Below are 18,744 nucleotides of genomic sequence, written 5' to 3'. Positions count from 1 at the left end.
ACATTGGGCGATAAAGCGGTTAGAAATCAGGTCGGAAATGATAGCAGGTGAAAGTGAAACCATGTTTCAGATGCTTTCACTCCTGACCTGACTTCTAACCGCTATATCTCCCGACGTAGTCTAGATAATGCTGCGATTTTGATCTCGTTTTAAAGCTTAGATTGTCACCTTTCAAATACTAGAACTATATCTACAGCAATTCTGAATCCGGAGATATGTTAAAGCAGCCCTCCCCTTCAGCTGTTTGTGACCTGAGCCAGTCTGAAGGAGGAGAGTGGAGTGGGGGGTTTAATGGATTGTTAAGAGGTTAATTCAACCCTGAGGGTTTTTCCCTCATTCTATGCACTTGTGGGGTATACATGATTTGTATTTATATTAATTATATCATAGACCCTTGAAATGTTTTATTACTTTGTACTTTCTTGAGGGTGCTCAATCAACCCTGACTTGTGACCCAGGGAGCAAAGGGTGGCTCCACACACACCTCTGCATGTTTTTATAACTGTTGTGTATTACCTGATGAAAGGACCCTCCACTTCAATAAACAATCAGGAAAGTAGAAAATATTTTTTTCAAATTTTCAATTTAAACCCGGGGTGCATCTTATAGTCCGAAAGATACGGTACTTTGTAGGTACATGTGTAGTTTTAGCTTTCACGTATGTTGATTCAATGTTATCATTAAACTGTGTCAAAGGCATGTAAGGAGAAAAAAAAAATAATAATATTCCCCATCCTTTTGGCTGTAGTTAAAGATCCTCATTACTAAAAAGGGGAGGCTCTAAGTGACCAAGTGACAAAGATATGAATTCAATATGAGACAATATGGCTAACAAGAAATGGAGGTCAGCAAAATCAATGTTCAAAACACTGAAGGTGGGAAAAATGTGGAGTATAATCTTACGAGCTGACAGGACAAAGACTGGATCAAGTTTGAATTTTGGCTGGAGGTTTGTGTTAATGTCTGCACAGCTGTAACTACACTTTAAATGATGGATACTCCTATGTCCTATGAATATGAAATGAATTTACCTTGCTGAGCCACGGACTGATTCTCGCATACGCCGCATTGAGGGCATTGAAGGCGTGCTGCCATCTGAATTATTTGGGTTTGGAAACAATCTGGTGAGGGATGAAACACAAGTAACTGAGAAATAAAAACTGAAAAAGCCAGTTTCTGTTACAGTGCACCCCTAGATACTGCAGACAGAGCTAATCCTAATTTTAAGGCCGAATGCACGCTGCCGTGAGCGGTCCGTGGTATGCCGGCCTGGACTCCTGCTGACAGCAGGAGCACACGGCGTCATTGGTTGCTATGACGCCGTGCGCTTCACTACAGTAATACACTCGTATGATCTACGTTGTAGTGCAGCGACTGCATGAAGCAACCAATGACGCCGTGCGCTCCTGCTGTCAGCAGGAATCCAGGCCGGCATACCACGGACCGCTCACGGCCGCGTGCATTCGGCCTAATGGGAATGTTCAGTGAGGTGGAAGGGCTGCTGTCCAGGTCTCTATTTCTGTATGGAATTGGCGCAGCAATGCCATACAGAACCAGCCTGTAAAAAAGTATACCGCACAGTACACAATACTTTTTCCTTTTACGGGTGCCCCTGTATGCCTGCGCAGTGCATCTGTCGGAAGTGTACAATGGGAAATCCTCCTGGCATATTCCCACGACGGACACTGCAAATTGCAGCGCGATTGCCCAGTAATACATAACCAGGCCAGTGCATGAAATAACCAGGAAAACGACAGATACAGGCATCCATCCCATTGGTTAATTTTATATTATTTTCCTCATTTTAATAATATGAGGTGTATTTATCTGCCTTGCCCAAACTGCATGGGTTAACGAGCATCTTCAAATGTCCCCCAATATGTGTCAGATAGACTGACTTATCCTGGTGCTAGAACTACACACTAGCAGAGCAGCATACTTCAAAACCATGGCAACGGGAGGGCAATTTACTTACAGTTTATGTGTGTTTTTTTTTTGTTTGTCTCCCCCTCCGAGGGGTTTGAGGAGTGTTTTTAAAGGGGTTCTTCGAACTTAAAACAAATTCAAGACTTTTGACTTCTTGTGGGAAGATAGTCTGGTCAGCACCTACCTCAGTCTGAGTGCAGAGGAATCAGCAGACTGACGGAGGGCTAAGTACTGACCAGACTATCTTCTCACAACAGGTCAGAAAGCTGCCAGACTTTTTTAAAAGCCCAGAGAACCCCTTAAACCCCCCACACACATACTTGGCTGGGCCCTTTGTGTCATGTGACCAATTGTAGTGATGCAAGGGGAGATGGTCACCACCACGGCCAGTTATTGGCTGCAGGTGATGTCAAACCAGATGTTTACGGTGAGGGAGGCCAAAGGAGCACCGCAGGCCAGGAGCCAGCACTGGGAAGCAGGTAAGTAAGCTCCCCTCTACAGGTTGTGCCAACCCTCCCCCTCCCCTTTTCTTGCACAACCCCTTTAAGTTGAACAATGGTGCATACCACGGTTTGGGTGGTCTTTGTGGAGTGGATGGAGGTTAAAAGAAGAGATAAACAGTGCCCGATGACAGAACCACTGGAATCCTTTTAGACTCACGGAGTAGAGAACATGTGATAGAAATTAATGAGATAATTATTTACATTCTAGATACAAGCGGCGCTGGCGAGGTTACACAGCCCATGCCCGGGAAGAACTCCCTCTGCGTACTTTCTACTCCAGCATGATGAAAGCCTTGGGTAATTAGTTGGATGAAGGCCGTGTTTATGTCCTCTGCTCATCCCACTGTCATCTCATTTACAATAATAACTTGGTTTAAAAATAGAATAAACTGGTTCATCCAGATGTTTCCCAAGTGTACTGGAATTGCTACTCATCCTATTAAATGAAGCAGGAGCATGCCCCGTGGAACGTGCACTCACAGTAACTGTCGGATATTGCTCCAGTCCACACACATGATCGGGACCTTGGTACTGCAGTGCTCGTGAAACTTGTACCCACACGTCTGACACCGAAAACCATTCAGTAGAAACTTCTGGCAGATGTCACAGAAGGCCAACTTTAAGAAAGTCTTTCGTACCTGGGAAAATTAAAAGGATAAAAACCATGAGCGGCTGCTTTCATCTTACCCCAAACTAAGTTTTTATTGTTTTCATATTTTTGGGCGTGTGGAGGGACTATGGAGAACTTCGCCATTCTGAGCCAGAACTTCAAGCGAGGCCCCCATTTTTGTGGACCCAAGCCATCTCTAGCCATTCAGTAGATTAGACTGCCTGGAGATGCTCCAAAAACCTAAATCTGACCTGTTTAAAGTCTTTCCAAATTAAGAAAAACACTGGTTATTGGACAACTTAACCCCTTGCTGCAGCAAGCTTTGGCCTTCACGATGCAGAGACTTTCCTTGTTTTTTCACTGGTGCCCTCTGATAGCAATAACTTTTTTTTATTTATAGATGTAAGAGGGATTTTTTTTAGAAGGGAAAAGTTGTGGTTTTCAACTATACCATTTTGAGGTTAATAGAACTTGATCAAGTTAAAAAATAAATAAAAAATAAATCAGTTCTACCATCTTTTGCGTTGGCACTGGCCCGATGCAGCATAAACTAACAAGTTACCTTTATTCTATGAGTTGGTATGATTATGGCATTATCAAATATGTACAGATTCTTATTTTATTTTATTTTTTTAACTTTTCTATTACCGCACATTTCATGAAAAAATAGTTGCTGCCCGTTAAATGGGAACAGAGCCGCAGTACCCCATGGCCACAATCCAGCGTTAGGCCCCTTTCAGACGAGCGAGTGTCGCGCTCCGGACTCGCAGCATTATCCAATAAATTCCAGAACTCTAAGGCCCCTTTTACACAAGCGAGAATGCCACGCGGGTACAATGCGTGATGAGAACACATTGCGACCGTACGGAATACAGACTCATTCATTTAAGTTGGTCTGTGTACATGAGCGGTGGTTTTCACGCATCACTTTTGTGCTGCATGAAAAATCGCAGCATGTTCTTTATTCAGCGATTTTCACGCAACGCTGGCCCCATAGAAGTGAATGGTGCTGCGTAAAAATTGCATCGCATTCCACAAGCATGTGCGATTTTCACGGATGGTTGCTAAGAGATGCTTTTTTGTTTTATCGCGCGATAAAAACTGAACGCAATTGCAAACAAAACTGAATGGCTTTGTTTGCAAAATCGCGCAGTTTTCACTGAACGCATCCAGACACGCTCGTCTAATAAAGGGGCCTAAGGGTTGCATAGCTTCATAAATCAATATAATGCTATGTGACCCTGGCAGTGCTGGAAGTTCAGGACGGGGGTTGCGCTGCAAGTCCGGAGGGTGACACTCGCTTGTCTGAAAAGGGGTTTTTCAGAGATTCGGATACGGATGACCGATCCTCAGAATAAGTCAATATCAGATCATCAGAGGTTCGACACCCGGGACCCTCGCTGATGAGCTTTTTGAGGAGGAGCCACAGCCCTTTCGCAGCTCACCAAGTACAGCACCACACATTGTATAGTGGCTGTGCTTGGCATCACAGCTCGGCTCTATTCATTTGAACGGGACTGAGCTGTGCCTTGGCATTCGATGAAGCCTCTTCAAACAGCTTATCAGCGGAGGTGCCTGGCTTCAGAATGCCACCGATCAGATACTGATGACCTATTCTGAGGATAGCTTACGATTTTGAAACACTTGGACAACCCCTTAAACAGGCGTATAGACATGGCAGACCTTGAGACCTTTGTTAGGCTCCTTGGCTGCAACAGTCGCTATTTACCAGGGCATCTAAGGGGCTAATCAACCAAGATCAGAGGCAATGCCAAAGCTGGCCATTGGAGAGGATGTCTGGCTGCATATTACAGTTGGAACCTGCCGTTGATAGAGTGGGTGCAGCTCTTGTGCCATCCAATGGGCATAAGTGTACACCAATTTGCAGTAAGGCACCTCTAAAATGCAGAAAGGGGTTGAAGGGATATTGCCATGTCATAAACTGACGCCACATCATTAGGATATGCGACCACTTTAGGACTGAACACCAACCAACCATGAGAATAAAGCGGTTGCGCTGCTGATTCAGGGGTGCTGCTGAGCAGAGAAAGTCTGTGACGAGGCTGCAGTCCCCAAGTATAGCCAAGCAACAGAATAGGAATTTTTCTAATACTATTCTTTAAAGGTACTGTGTCATTATGCTGCATTTCATGCATTTCATTCCATTTGGTTTTTGCCCACTTCTTATACACACACATACGTCACCTTATATTGTAAGCTATTGCTTTATTGGAAAAGGGGAATATGTATTACAGGACAAAACAGGAATAAAAAATATATATATATATATAAAAAATAATAATAATAATAATAATAATAATAATAATAAATAAAGTTGATGGAAACAAGAAAATCAAAAAAAGTTAATGAAAACACAGCATAAACAAGGACATCACTTACAAAATTATGGGTTGTGAGTGGGACATGATCCAAGAAATCCACTTGCAGCTCTGCCCCTATTAATGACATGGCGTCTGTGCTCCAGTCCAGCCGCTGTTTTCTGATGGAACGTACAACACAGTGAGGACACAGAGCACGTAAAAGTGATAACAACGAGAGCACAATGGAAAAATCACAGTGACCGAGCAAACACAAGACAGGAAAGGCTGTTCAGGAGGCATCAGGATGTCTTACGTTCCGGCAGTATTACGTTTTTGTGACCGGACACAAACTGCAGGTTTTTGTGTCCGGTCACAAAAATGAGAAAATAAAAATGAAAAAAAAAAAAAAAACAGATCCAGCACAGAAGACTATTTGTCAATGGTGGTAGATCCGTTTTTTTTTTTTTTTTTTTTTTTTGTTTTTTAGGAGCCTAAAAGACCAGATACCACCCATTGACTTTCAATGGAAAAAATAAATAAAATCACAGTGACCGAGCAAACACATGACAGGAAAGGCTGTTCAGGATTTCTTTATCTCCATGTGGTTTTAGAAGAATTTGTGATTTCACTTCATCTATTTACAGAGGAACATATATTCTCAGACAAATTAGATTCACTTTATTCTGTCCACCCAGTTCGTAGTTTACAATCTATCAAGCTGTGAATTTTTTGATTTTTTTGTCAATAGTGGTTAATTCCAATAATTGCTGAGTTTTAACCAAACTGTCATCCCAGCTATTAAGAGGGTCCCAACCGTCTCAACTGCCCAAATCTCCCCATCGACAGCCCACCAAATCTCTAGAGGGGTGACCGCTATACCTCTAATTCTTAACAGCATGGCCATTTGCCCCCCGACTCCTGACCACTCAAGTTCAACCCAAGAGTCCAGCCACTTGCCCAATAATTCTACAGAGGGCAAAGTCTCCCATGTCTCTTGGCCGACTGTCCCTCAACACTCCACAGGGATGGCTGGAAACTCAGTCCAATTTCTTATTTTTGTACTAGACTATACCATTCTGAGAAAAAACACTTCCTCCACAGCTCCTCTATCTGGAACATACATTGCAGCTCAAACTTATGCTTCAGTCTCATTAGTGTCACAGACTCCTTTAAAAAGGCAGGAAGAAAAAAAAAAATAAATAAAAAAAAAAAAAAAAATAAAAAAAAACTGTTCAGCATGCTGCGCCATTTTTTCTGGTAAGGCTACTTTCACACTTGCTTTATTATATTCCAATATTGAGATCCGGCAGAGTGTGTGTGAAATCAAAACGGGGAAAAAAAAAAATGATTTGTCACTAAATACATTGAAAGTCAATGGGTGGCATCTGGTCTTTTCGGCTGCTAAAAAACAGATCCGCTACCATTGACATGCGTTGTTTTTTGTGCCGGATCTGGAGATGTGAACTAAACCGTAATAGTTTCGTCCATCAGCCATGTCCCCTGACTATACATACACACTTGACCAAAAAGAGTGTGTATGTGTTATTAATAGGGAGCGAGGAGAAAGCCACAGTTAAGACAGGTTTACACTATCCGATTGTTGTGGACAAACGTACCTACAAACACTCATTCCTGATAATCTGCCCATCTAAAGGTGGCACCCATCACCCGATGAACGAGCAGGTGAAACAGTCGATAATTTAGGAGTCCACATGAATATTTGTGGACAGCAGGACAACAGATCATGGTGTCTAAATGGCACTCCGCTGCCCAGAAGCAATACAGATGTATGAGGTCGAGCGATCGCAATAGCCATCACTCAATCTTATACTGTGGAGGTGATCGCTGCATGTAAATACGGCTCTTCACAACCCCCAACTGTTGAGAAGAAACAATTCCTTACAGAAAATTGTGTGCTCGATTGCTACATGTTGAGCCCTCCACATTCCTCTGGTGGACGCTTATTTCCAGCGACAAAAAAATTTCAGGTGAAAAAACGGCAGGTTTGGGTCAAAATGAGAAAATGTGTATAGGGGCCTTTACTTTTTTTAAATACGAGGAAACAAAAAAAAAAAAAAAAAAAAAGGTGAGCCACATTGATGTTGCATGTAAAGCCTTAAATAGATTCAAAGCACAGCCTCAGGTGAGGTAGTAGACTGGCCCGCGCACACGCAACCCACCATGTCCTGGCCCGGGTACTAGGGATCGACCGATTATCGAAAGTACTGATATTATCGGACGATATTCAGGATTTTGTACATTATCGGTATCAGTATCTAACCATGCCGATATACCAATAATGCGTATAAAGCGAATACTAGTGAGCGCTTTCATTATGAAAGCCTGCACTAGTATGCATCGAGTGTCGGGAGCGGGAAAGAAGTGCAGCAAGTGCTTCCGATACTCACCCTCCCTGGTATTTGATGGGGCCGCGCTGCACTGTCCTGACCCCGTACAGTGCCAGGACGTAGTGCGCGCACTATGACCTGACGCTGCACGCTGTCAGGTGACAGTGCAGCACAGGCCGGAAAACACAGGGGAGCGAGACGCTGGACCTGGAGATGAAGAGAAGCCGCAGCGCAGGAGAGGTGAGGAGTTTTTTTATTTTATTCATCTGAGGTCTGAAAGGGGTTAAAAAAGTCAGTGAGGAGGGGGGGGGGGGGGGTGGAAATTGGCATTTGGCACTAGTAATTATAAATTGACTACCAACTAAATGCTTTATTAATTTATAATTTACATTTATAATATACTAGTGCCAAATGCAAATTTCAACCACCTCAGTGACTACCAACTAATATATATTATGATATATAAAATATCAGTATAAATTATCGGCTATCGGCCTGAAAGTTCAGATTATCTAAAAAATAAATAAAAATATATCAGTCGATCCCTACCGGGTACACACCTCAACATCGATTTGTGAATTTCTATGGAACATTTTGAAAGGCAGAGCTAGAAAGTCATTGTATCTGTTGGCTGACAAACACAGCAATCTAAAAAATCCCACAGGACTAAGTTTCGTGACTTGTCCCCACCTACAGAAACCTAGTATCTGATTACCTCAACCATAACAAAACTTGCACTGGGAAACGTACCAGCAACTGCAGCCAGAGTATGCTGGGGTGGGGGGGCCTCTCCGTGCAGAAACCCTTCACGTGGTTGCACAATTTACAGTAAGGCTTGTGACACACTTCAACAAGATAAACTAAAGGCATAAAGGAATATAACCTTAAAGGGGTTGTGCGGTGACAGTACATTGCTGACTTAACCTCAGGTTGTGTCATCAATATCAAATCGGCAGGGGGTCCGACCTCCAGCCCCCTGGCCGATCAGATTTTTGAAAAGGCTGCTAGTTAACTACAAGCCGTCTAGCGGAGGTGCTGGCTAATTACAACTTCTTGTCACATTCACTTGAATCAGACGGCGGAACAATCTAGAAGGCGTGCAGTTAAACAGTGAAGAGGTCGCAACACCCAAAAGGGCTCCGCAGCCTCTTCAAACAGCTGATCATGGGGATGTTGGGGGGAGCTCTTGGCTGGTAGACCCCCGCAAATCTCATATTGAAGACGTAGCCTAAGGATAGGTCATCAATATACTAGTACTGCACAACCCTGCTATTGATCAGATATTGATGACCAAGCAATATAATAAAACTGCACAATCCTTTTAAAAGGGGTCCCCTCACACACAAGATACTTACCTTGCTCCCCGGCCAGGAGTGACACGGGTGTCGGGGAGCAAGGTAAGTACTGTATATTGTGTATGGAGCCTGGGAATACCAGGGGGGGACATTTCAGGAATCAGATAACCCCTTTAAGTCTCCTTTACACTGGCCGACACCATTAATTCCCAATAATTGCCTGCTCATCAGAGGAAGTGAGAGCTGCATTTATATGCTGTCATCTCCACTGTATGGGTTCTGCACTCTCTCGTCCCCATAGAGGATCACCGTTTCTGAACAGCAAGTCCTAGTTTACACAGGACGATCTGCTCCCCAGAAACATTCATTTTGGAGTCTGCATCACCCGATGAATGAGTATTCGCTACTGTGAACCAATCAATGCAGTCGAGGTCGAGGTGTCATCAAAAATAAAATAGTCCTATTGTAATGAAGAATTAACCTACAGTACAAACTTTCTTTTAAAAACAAAAATATTAAATTACACCACTAGGAAACACTTCATAAATACAGCACAGTAGATAAATCTTGCTGGGGGAGCAACCTAGTACCCTGCGTGATAAGAAGTGTGCGCCAATGAGCTACCTACCTTCCGCTGCTTCCCTTGGCACAGCATGCATTTCGCGCACACAAGAGAGAAACTGCAGCTGCACCCCCCTCACCAGACCCCGTAATATATAACAGATTTATGTAAAAGGGATTAACTGTACACTTTGAAGAAAAAAAAAAAAAAAGCAATGTTTCTTAAAGAGAACCCCGTAAATATTGTATTCCTCAAAATTTTTTTGCATCTTTTTAAACAAATTTGCATTGTTCAGTTCATCTGTTATTCCTCCTGGAAATGACTGAAAAATTAAGTCACATCTTCCTCTCCCGACTCCGCAAACATATTCTGTGCACGGCCATTCATGTATCCCTTTTCAATGGGGAGAGAGGAGAAGATGGCAGCCAGACACCTATGGCAGTGACCCATCTCCCAGGAGGAGTGGATGAAAAAATTCAAACGTGCCCAATCTTTTTCTCCCACCACATCATCTGTCAGTGGAGTCGAGAGCTCACATCAGTTTGCGTCGGTCTGTCCTGCTGAAAATAGCAGGTTCAGTCCACAACAGACTAATGTGTACAGGGGCCTTTAGATGTGTTGCAGAATGTGAATGCAGCTCTGGGCTAGAGGCAATTTACAGAATTCTAATTTAATATTTAAAGTGTTAATCCTGCGTGTAATTAATTCCTATACATTATAAAGTTAAAGCAAAATCTCTAAAACATCAAAATGTTCTACACATACAGAATAAAACCTGCACTAACCAAACCTGAAATCCTCGGCCTCTTACCCTTTAGTATCTTGCAGAAGACGGAAAACAGCACAGCATTCTGGCTGGAGGCCTCGCACCTTCAAAGCTTTCATAAGACAATCATGTAAACTCATGCCACTCCGTACGTTAACCTGCGAGAATCAAGCGTAAAAGCATTAATCTGGGAGCAGCGCAAACATTTCTTCTTCTACAACACAGTGATTCTGAGGACAAATACAGCACCGGTCAAAAGTTCATGCACACCTACACACGGACGTGGCTTCCTTTACTTTTTTTTTTTTTTTTTCTTCAAAAAGAATAAACATTGAAACTAATAAGTAATAAAAATAAAAAAAAGGGAATACAATTCACAACTATCTTACATTTAGTTTCATCAAAGTAGCCCCCATTTGCCGGCACACCCTTTGGATTCTGCCAACCAGCTTTGGAGGGAAGGAGTTCCCTCCCATGTAGTGGGCAATTGTTACCTACTTTGCTTGACTCTCCAGTCCAACTCACCCCAAACCACTATTGGGTTTAGGTCAGGGGACTTCGGAGGCAAGATCATTGGACACAGCACTCTATCAGTCTGCCGCACAGCTTGGCAGGGTGCTTTGGGTTACTTTCCTGTTTAAAAAGTAACGGTGGTGGAAATACATTTGTGACATAATGTTGTGGTAGTCATGATGGAGCCATCAACACTGTATAAGTCCCCAAACATGTCACCTTTATACATCATAGTCCCCCCTCACGCTTCACAGTGGGGATCACACATCAAGACATCACACCAAAGGATGAACTTCCACTGAGCCGATATCCAATGACTGTTCTTTTGGCCTGTCATTAAAGGGTTGAGACCAGCCATACCCTTGTTGACACTGTACACACAGCAGTGTCCATATTTCGGACCACCAGATACCTTCTGTGTGCATTTGGTTAGGATAAAGAAAGCTACCACACTCCTCGACTTTACTTGGTGGCCTCCGGAACCAGAAGTGGCAATTTGAATGGAGTCAGAAGCACAGCACCCCTCAAATTACACAGGCCATGCCGAATTACTCTTACTTTAATGGGAGCCAAGCTGCAGTTACCTAGCATGGCCACTGCACTCGGGAGGGAGCTGTGCTTTTGACATTCTGGAAAAATCATTAGTGTCTGATAGGTGGGGGTCCGACCCCCAGGACCCTTGACAATCAGCTTTGCCTAGGGCATGTGACATCACGTTCATTGGTCACATGGCCTAGGAGCAGTTTAGTCCCATAGAAGTGATCGGGGCTGGGCGTGATACCAAGCACAGCCACTATACAATGTACGGCGCAGTGCTTATCTAACTATCTTTCTCAGTAAAGCGGACACATATGAACATAAGACCAACACAGATGTCTTCAGCGGCCAAGTCCATGTAACAGGTCAGCCAGTGTCATAGGTACTAATCAGATGCTCTTTAAAGGGGTTGTTTTGCTTCAGCAAATAGCATTTATCATTATACTATTAGACAAAGTTACTACAAGGCACTTACTAATGTATTGTGATTGTCCATGTTGCTTCCTTTGCTGGCTGGATTAATTTTTCCATCACATTATACACTACTACTATCCAGGGGTTACGACCACCCTGTAATCCATCAGCAGTGGTCGTGCTTGCACACTACAGGAAAAAAGTGCTGACCTCTCTGTTGCCTAGGAGCGCACATAGGTGCGCCTTTTCTTATAGTGTTCAAGCACGGCCACTGATGCTGGATTGCAGGGTGGTCGTAATCCGTGAATATGAACAGTGTACAATGTGATGGAAAAATGAATCTAACCAGCAAAGGAGGCAATATGGACAATTACAATACATTAGTAAGTGCCTTGTATTAACTTTCTCTACAGGATAAATGTCTCATTTTCTGAAGTGAGCCAACCCCTTTAACAGGGGACTCCTACTAAGATAATTACCTAATAGGGTATATGAAAGTGGGTTTTATGAACTGGACAAGCCCAACGTTAAACTCTCGTGACACAACCATGACAGTAAAATCACTGAATGAAGCTTTTCATTTTCCTCCCGGAATCAGGCAATAAATAACGTTGTGTCGAGTCTGCGCGCTCCTTCTGGAGAATAAGAAAATCCATACATTAATGCAGCGGCGGCCTTCTTATAGGTGATCACTCAAATGTTTGTTATTCTTAATGCTGTTAGATGTGGCGCTGTGTAGACGTGGACTTTTCTTATTTGGATCCAAGTTATGCTTTCACTAATATTTATCTTGGCCGACAGATCTGGAAAGTCGGTGAGCTGCTTGCACGGAGCACACAGCAAGCCATTGACAGCGATTTCTCCATCTTTCTGTCATCGCTCATTTTTGGAAAAGGTCCAAAAAAAAATAATCTAACTTTAAAAGATTGGTGGGAGGACTGCATAAACACATACATAGCCCAGATGATAACATAATAGACAGACAGTGAAGAATGTGCTGGGTCTATAGGGAACGGTCAGACCAAAAAAAAAATAAAAGAATAAAGTTGGTCCGGTTCAATTCCTACCATTTACAGTACGACGTGCGATATTAAAATCTCAGGTTCTTAAAAGGCTTTCACTACCGATAGACAATCCTCAGAATAGGTTATTAATATCTGATCAATTGGGGTCTGACACCCTGCACCCATGCCGATCAGCTGTTTCAGAGTACCTCGGGCACTGGCAGCAATGAATGGATAGTGTCAGACAGTCAGGTAACACCCATCTGTACCTTCAATGCAAACTGCTAGCAATTCGTAACTTCTAGCAGGAATAAGAGAGGAATGACGCCATAAGAATGGATGCTGCAGAATTGCTATTACGTGGGGGGAGGCAAGTAGTTACTAAAATGGACATGTCAGGATAGGCGACGGGTTCTCTAGGGCTGGACAGAACATTATTGCTTTTGCTGCCGTGTACAAAATGCACATAAAACACACTAAAATCGGGAGCCAATAATAATAATCCTCAAGTGAACTTAAGACACAAATGACCGCAGCACAAGTCCTAGAAAATGAGGAGGAACCAAAACCTACATCTGTAGGCCAGGGATTTACGGAGAAGAAATCCCCGACATGTAACCTCCCTAGAGAAGCAGGTGCAACGTCCCACGAAGCAAGCAGCAAAACCAACTGCTCTGCGTCATACCATCACCCACACACTACTCAGGGAAAAAAAGGGGCGAAATAAAAAACCACGCCTTAGGCTACTTTCACATCTGCGTTTTCCTTTCCGGCTTTGAGATCCGGCAGAGGATCTCAAAACCGGAGGAAAACGCTTCAGTTTTGTCCCCATTCATTGCCAATGGGCACAAAACGGAACAAACCGGAACAGAGTGCACCAGAATGAGTTCTGTTCCGGTTTGTTGTGATCCCATCCTGATCAGTCTTACAAAAGCATTGAAATGCCGGATCAGTCTTTCCGGTGTCATCCGGAAAAAACGGATCCAGCATTTATTTTTTTCACATGAGCAGACCGGAAGGACTTCCAGTGTTTTGAATGCCGGATCCAGCAGGAATACATTCCTATGGGAAAAATGCCAGCATTCAGGCAAGTCTTCAGTTTTTTTGGACGGAGATAAAACCATAGCATGCTGCAGTATTATTTCCGTCCTGATCGGTCAAAAAGACTTAGGCTACTTTCACACTAGCGTTCGATCGGATCCGTTCTGAACGGATCCGATCATAATAATGCAGACGGAGGCTCCGTTCAGTACGGATCCGTCTGCATTATTTTAGCATATAACAGCTAAGTGTGAAAATAGCCTCGTACGGATCCGTCCAGACTTTCAATGTAAAGTCAATGGGGGACGGATCCGCCTGAAGATTGAGCCATATTGTGGCATCTTCAAACGGATCCGTCCCCATTGACTTACATTGTAAGTCTGGACGGATCCGCACGCCTCCGCACGGCCAGGCGGACACCCGAACGCTGCAAGCAGCGTTCAGCTGTCCGCCTGTCCGTGCGGAGGCGAGCGGAGCGGAGGCTGAACGCTGCCAGACTGATGCAGTCTGAGCGGATCCGCTCCATTCAGACTGCATCAGGGCTGGACGGCTGCGTTCGGGTCCGCTCGTGAGCCCCTTCAAACGGAGCTCACGAGCGGACAGCCGAACGCTAGTGTGAAAGTAGCCTTAACTGAAGACATCCTGAACGGATTGCTCTCCATTCAGAATGCATGGGGATAAAACTGATCAGTTCTTTTCCGGTATTGAGCCCCTAGGACGAAACTTTATGCCGGAAAAGAAAAACGCTAGTCTACACAATATACAAAAAAAAAGGTATATAAAATATATAAAAAAATAAATAAAAAGAAAGATACTGTATAAATAAATAAGAAATTAATATTTTACACACAGTATAAAACAAAAAGAAAAGAATGCTTCTAACGTCAGATGGGTGTGATCACATCTACATTCCTGCAGCTGATTTACCGGTATATTATGAACCAGCAAGTTAATGAGGGAAAAAATTCCTATTCTCCGCATCATCCACCACGACAACGAGACAATATATCATCAATTACTTCTGTACGGACAGAACCTGCACAGCAATGCAGTGTAACAGGAGTATCCAGCGGATGAGCCGCCACCATCTTCATTATTTCACACCCTACATTGGGATCATGCACGACACGTGCACAATGATCACAACGACACAATGCTAAACCGCCATAAGTGTGCAATACGGTGACGAGAAACATAAAGATTAACGTTATTCATCTCCCAAATTATTTACTCCTCACTTGATGGCAATTTCAGATCTGTAAGAGTTTAGAGACTAACACAAAATGTTGCAACTAACAAAGGCATACAAATACAGCATTCTACTGAACACCTTCCAGCGGATGCCTTCCATATTAAAACCCCCAGTTAGTGTGCACCAAATGCTGTACACCAGTACATTTGACCGAAAACCATGCCTATTTTTCCGATTTGCATCAAAGCAAACAGCTATTTTACCCACAAAGATGGACATGAGGCAAATAAAACTGAAAGGGCACCTGTCAGCAGGATCAACCCTATTAAACCAGCGATACTGTCTGGTAGGACCCACTCTTCCGATTAGAAACATCTTTCTGCCTTCTGTTTTGTTACTGCTTTTAGGAGAAATGGGTGTTGGTAAAAATATGCAAATTAAGGCTCAAGTGCACTGAGGTCGGGCCTTAGCAGCTCTGTGCACCCTTGCTCCTCCTCTCCGCTTCTCTGGACACTCCACCTTCTACCTGGATGTCTGGTCCCGTCAATCAAAAGGAGGGGGAATGTACAGGGAAATAGAGCAAAGGATCCAGGGTGCACATAAAATAGGGCCCGCCCTTGGTGCACTTAAGCCTTAAAAGGGTTGTCTCACGTCAGCAAATGGCATTTATTATGTAGAGAAAGTTAATAAAAAAGACACCTACTAATGTATTGTGATTGTCCATATTGTCTCCTTTTCTGGCTGAACTCATTTTTCCATCACACTATACACTTCTCGTTTCCATGGTTACGACCATCCTGCAATCCAGCATCGGTGGGCGTGCTTGCACACTATAGAAAAAAAGCACTGGCCTCGTTGGTGGCCAGGACTGTAGGAGTGCACATTGACTGCTTTTTTTTCCTATAGTGTGCAAGCACTGCCACCGATGCTGGATTATAGGGTGGTCATAGCCATGGAACCGAGCCATGTATAATGTGATGGAAAAATTAGTCAAGCCAGCAAAGGAGGCAATATGGATAATAACAATACATTAGTAAGTGTCTTTTATTAACTTTCTCTACATGATAAATGTCATTTACTGAAGTGATTAAATAGGTTTTCTGATCTCAGACAACGGGGGCATTCGCTAGGATATGCCCCCATTGTCTTATAGGTCCGGACCCCCGAAAGTGAAGGAGGACGCACTGCGCATGCGCAGCCGCCCTCTATTCATTTCTATGTGGGCTGCTCCGTTCTCGATATAGGTGCGGGTCCCAGCAGTGGGACCCGCACCTATCAGACAAAGGGGGGATATCCTAGCGATATGCCCCCAATTGTCTAAGATGGGAATACCCCTTTAAACCCCTTTAATTTGCATGTTCTTAACACACATCTCTATGGATCAGCAGATAGAGGGGGGGGGGGGCACGTTTTGTTTTTAATCAGCAGAGTCAGCCCCATCAGGCATTATGGCTTGTTTAACAGCGTTGAACCTGCTGACAGATGCCCTTGAAGGGACAAAGTACCGAGGGGTGAAACAAGCGCCAAGAAGAGCGAAACCTTACTTAATATATCTGATAGGAATTAATCATACCTATACAGATTATGGCTGCCCACTCGTGGTCCTATATAACGCCAGGAGCCACGCCAGTTCTACATTACACCAGTTTTATCAATGATCCCAATAGTTCTACCCTACAGGAGAAGTGGTGTAGCATCATTAAATGAGACCCACCTCTGAAGGGGGAGAAATGTATTTACAGAGAGGGTAAAGGACTGTATTAAAGGGGTTGAAAGCTCTGCATGGCGTAAATTAAAGAAATCATACCTAGTCGATCCCCCGCCATTCCCATTTCGACTATTCAGTCCCTGTTGGTTTCTGCCTCCTGATCCCTCTTGACAGACAGGAAAACACCGCTCAGTCAGTCCTTGTGCCGCGGCGGGGACCAGCCTTAGCCAGCGATTGGCTGGCCGGTCATTTTCTGCTCATCCGAAAGGGACTGGGAAGTAGAAACTGGCAGGGGACCATCAGAAAGGCGACAACAGGGGATGGGCGATTGAGTAGGATTTCATCAATTAAAGGGGGTGGCCCCGTCTCACACATTGGTGACATATTGATATCTCTAAAACGGTGCTCCCAAAGGAAAGGACAGCACACCGCGCTCTCCTTTCACTCCTATAGGAGGGCCAAAAAGAGGGAATTCTGGAAACTCCCATAGAGGTGAATACAGGGTAGCCGCGCATGCATAGTGCGCTCTCGTTCTCGTTTGTAAGGGGCTATGTTCTAGAGACGGGCACCTCTGGGACCCGGAACCATCTCCAGAATGGGCTCCCGAAAATAAAAAGGACAGAGCAGCATGCACTCCATTCACATGTATGGGAGTTCTAAAACCGCTCAGCAAGCGCACTTATTTTCAGAAGTCCCATACAAATTAATGGCAAGTAGCCACGCATGCGCTGCTGCTCTCCGCTCAATTCGAGTCCCCCGTTCTAGAGATAGGCGTCTCCCCCCAGAGGCGGGACCACCCAACTGACATTGGTGGCAGACCCTAGCGATATGTCGCCAGTGTTTGGTGGGCCAACTCTTCTAAAAAAAAAAAAAAAAAAATATTTTTTTATAAAGTCGTCCTGACAACCCCTTTAATAGTCAAGCATATCTACAGGGGGTGGACAGCACAACACACAGGATGCTAGATATCCGCGGTTCTCAGCAGGTGAATGTTTAGAAACTCAGAATAAACAGGAGACTTCAGATCTCATGATTTCATGTAGGAATTGATAGAGGAACGCTGCTTCTCACACTGGAGTCTCCCTTTAAGAGTGCTGATCTTTCAGATCAAACTGTTAGCTCTCCGTTTTAGTGACCTTGTGGTTATAAGAGCAGCCACCTGTTACTCTGCCTGCAAGTCAGGACCAGTACGAGAAGCAACATCGAGAGTGGAAATTATCAGAATGTGTTCCCACAAGTATTTAGGCCTAATTCACATGTGACAGTAGTGATAAAGAAACGGCAAGGCTTTCTATGCAAGTTTGGGCTGCGGGTAAACTGCCACTATGAAAACGTGGCGTTCCGAGTACAAACTCTCCCGCACAGCGACGCACACACAGACGAGGCTGCGGCGCTCACGTGATCGCTAAGTGCCCTTCAAGCAGATGAGCGTCGCATGAGCCAAATGTCAGACCCCCTCACCGTTTGATAGCACCGCATGGGACAACCGCACCAATGTGCAGCACGGTGCCCGCTCACGCGAGTCCATAGCCAATACTGGCACACATGCCAACAATAAAGGAAGACTGAATCGGTAAAGGGTTTGTCTCACTTCAGCAAATATCATGTAGACAAAGTTAATACATAAGGATTCACTTTTCCATCACACTACACACTGCTGGTATCCAGGGGTTATGACCAGAGCAGATATGAAGCGGTCGGGACATGAGCTGCTCAACGTGTGCCTATGCACGCTCCCGGGCACCAGAGAGACCGGCTCTTTTTCCTATAGTGTACAAGCACGACCACCACTGCTGGACTGCAGGGTGGTCATAACCCCTACATACAAGCAGCGTATAATATGATGGAAAAATGAATCAAGCCAGCAAAGGAGGCAATATGGACAATCACAATACATTAGTAAGTGCCTTGTATTAACTTTGTCTATACGATGAATGCTTTTTCCTTAACTGAGGAAACCCCTTCAATTGCTCAAATTTCGCCTTGTAGCACAAAATTTGGCCA

At 44.1% G+C, this 18,744-nt stretch overlaps 1 protein-coding gene across 4 annotated transcripts in view; it reads right to left on the bottom strand.

The window, feature by feature from the left end:
* Positions 1–18,744, bottom strand: part of RAF1 (Raf-1 proto-oncogene, serine/threonine kinase) — a 98,226-nt gene that overhangs the window by 38,746 nt on the left and 40,736 nt on the right. For all 4 annotated transcript variants that reach the window (XM_044300657.1, XM_044300658.1, XM_044300659.1 and 1 more), the window contains exons 3-6: positions 10,377–10,489; positions 5,440–5,539; positions 2,910–3,067; positions 1,032–1,121 (exon numbers count right to left, since the gene is read on the bottom strand). In XM_044300657.1, the coding sequence (XP_044156592.1) occupies positions 1,032–1,121; positions 2,910–3,067; positions 5,440–5,539; positions 10,377–10,489 (461 nt within the window). The remainder of the gene's footprint in view (positions 1–1,031; positions 1,122–2,909; positions 3,068–5,439; positions 5,540–10,376; positions 10,490–18,744) is intronic.

This window comes from Bufo gargarizans, chromosome 7, assembly GCF_014858855.1.
Source record: "Bufo gargarizans isolate SCDJY-AF-19 chromosome 7, ASM1485885v1, whole genome shotgun sequence".
Lineage (NCBI taxonomy): Eukaryota > Metazoa > Chordata > Amphibia > Anura > Bufonidae > Bufo > Bufo gargarizans.
This window is presented reverse-complemented; position numbering and strand designations above follow the sequence as displayed.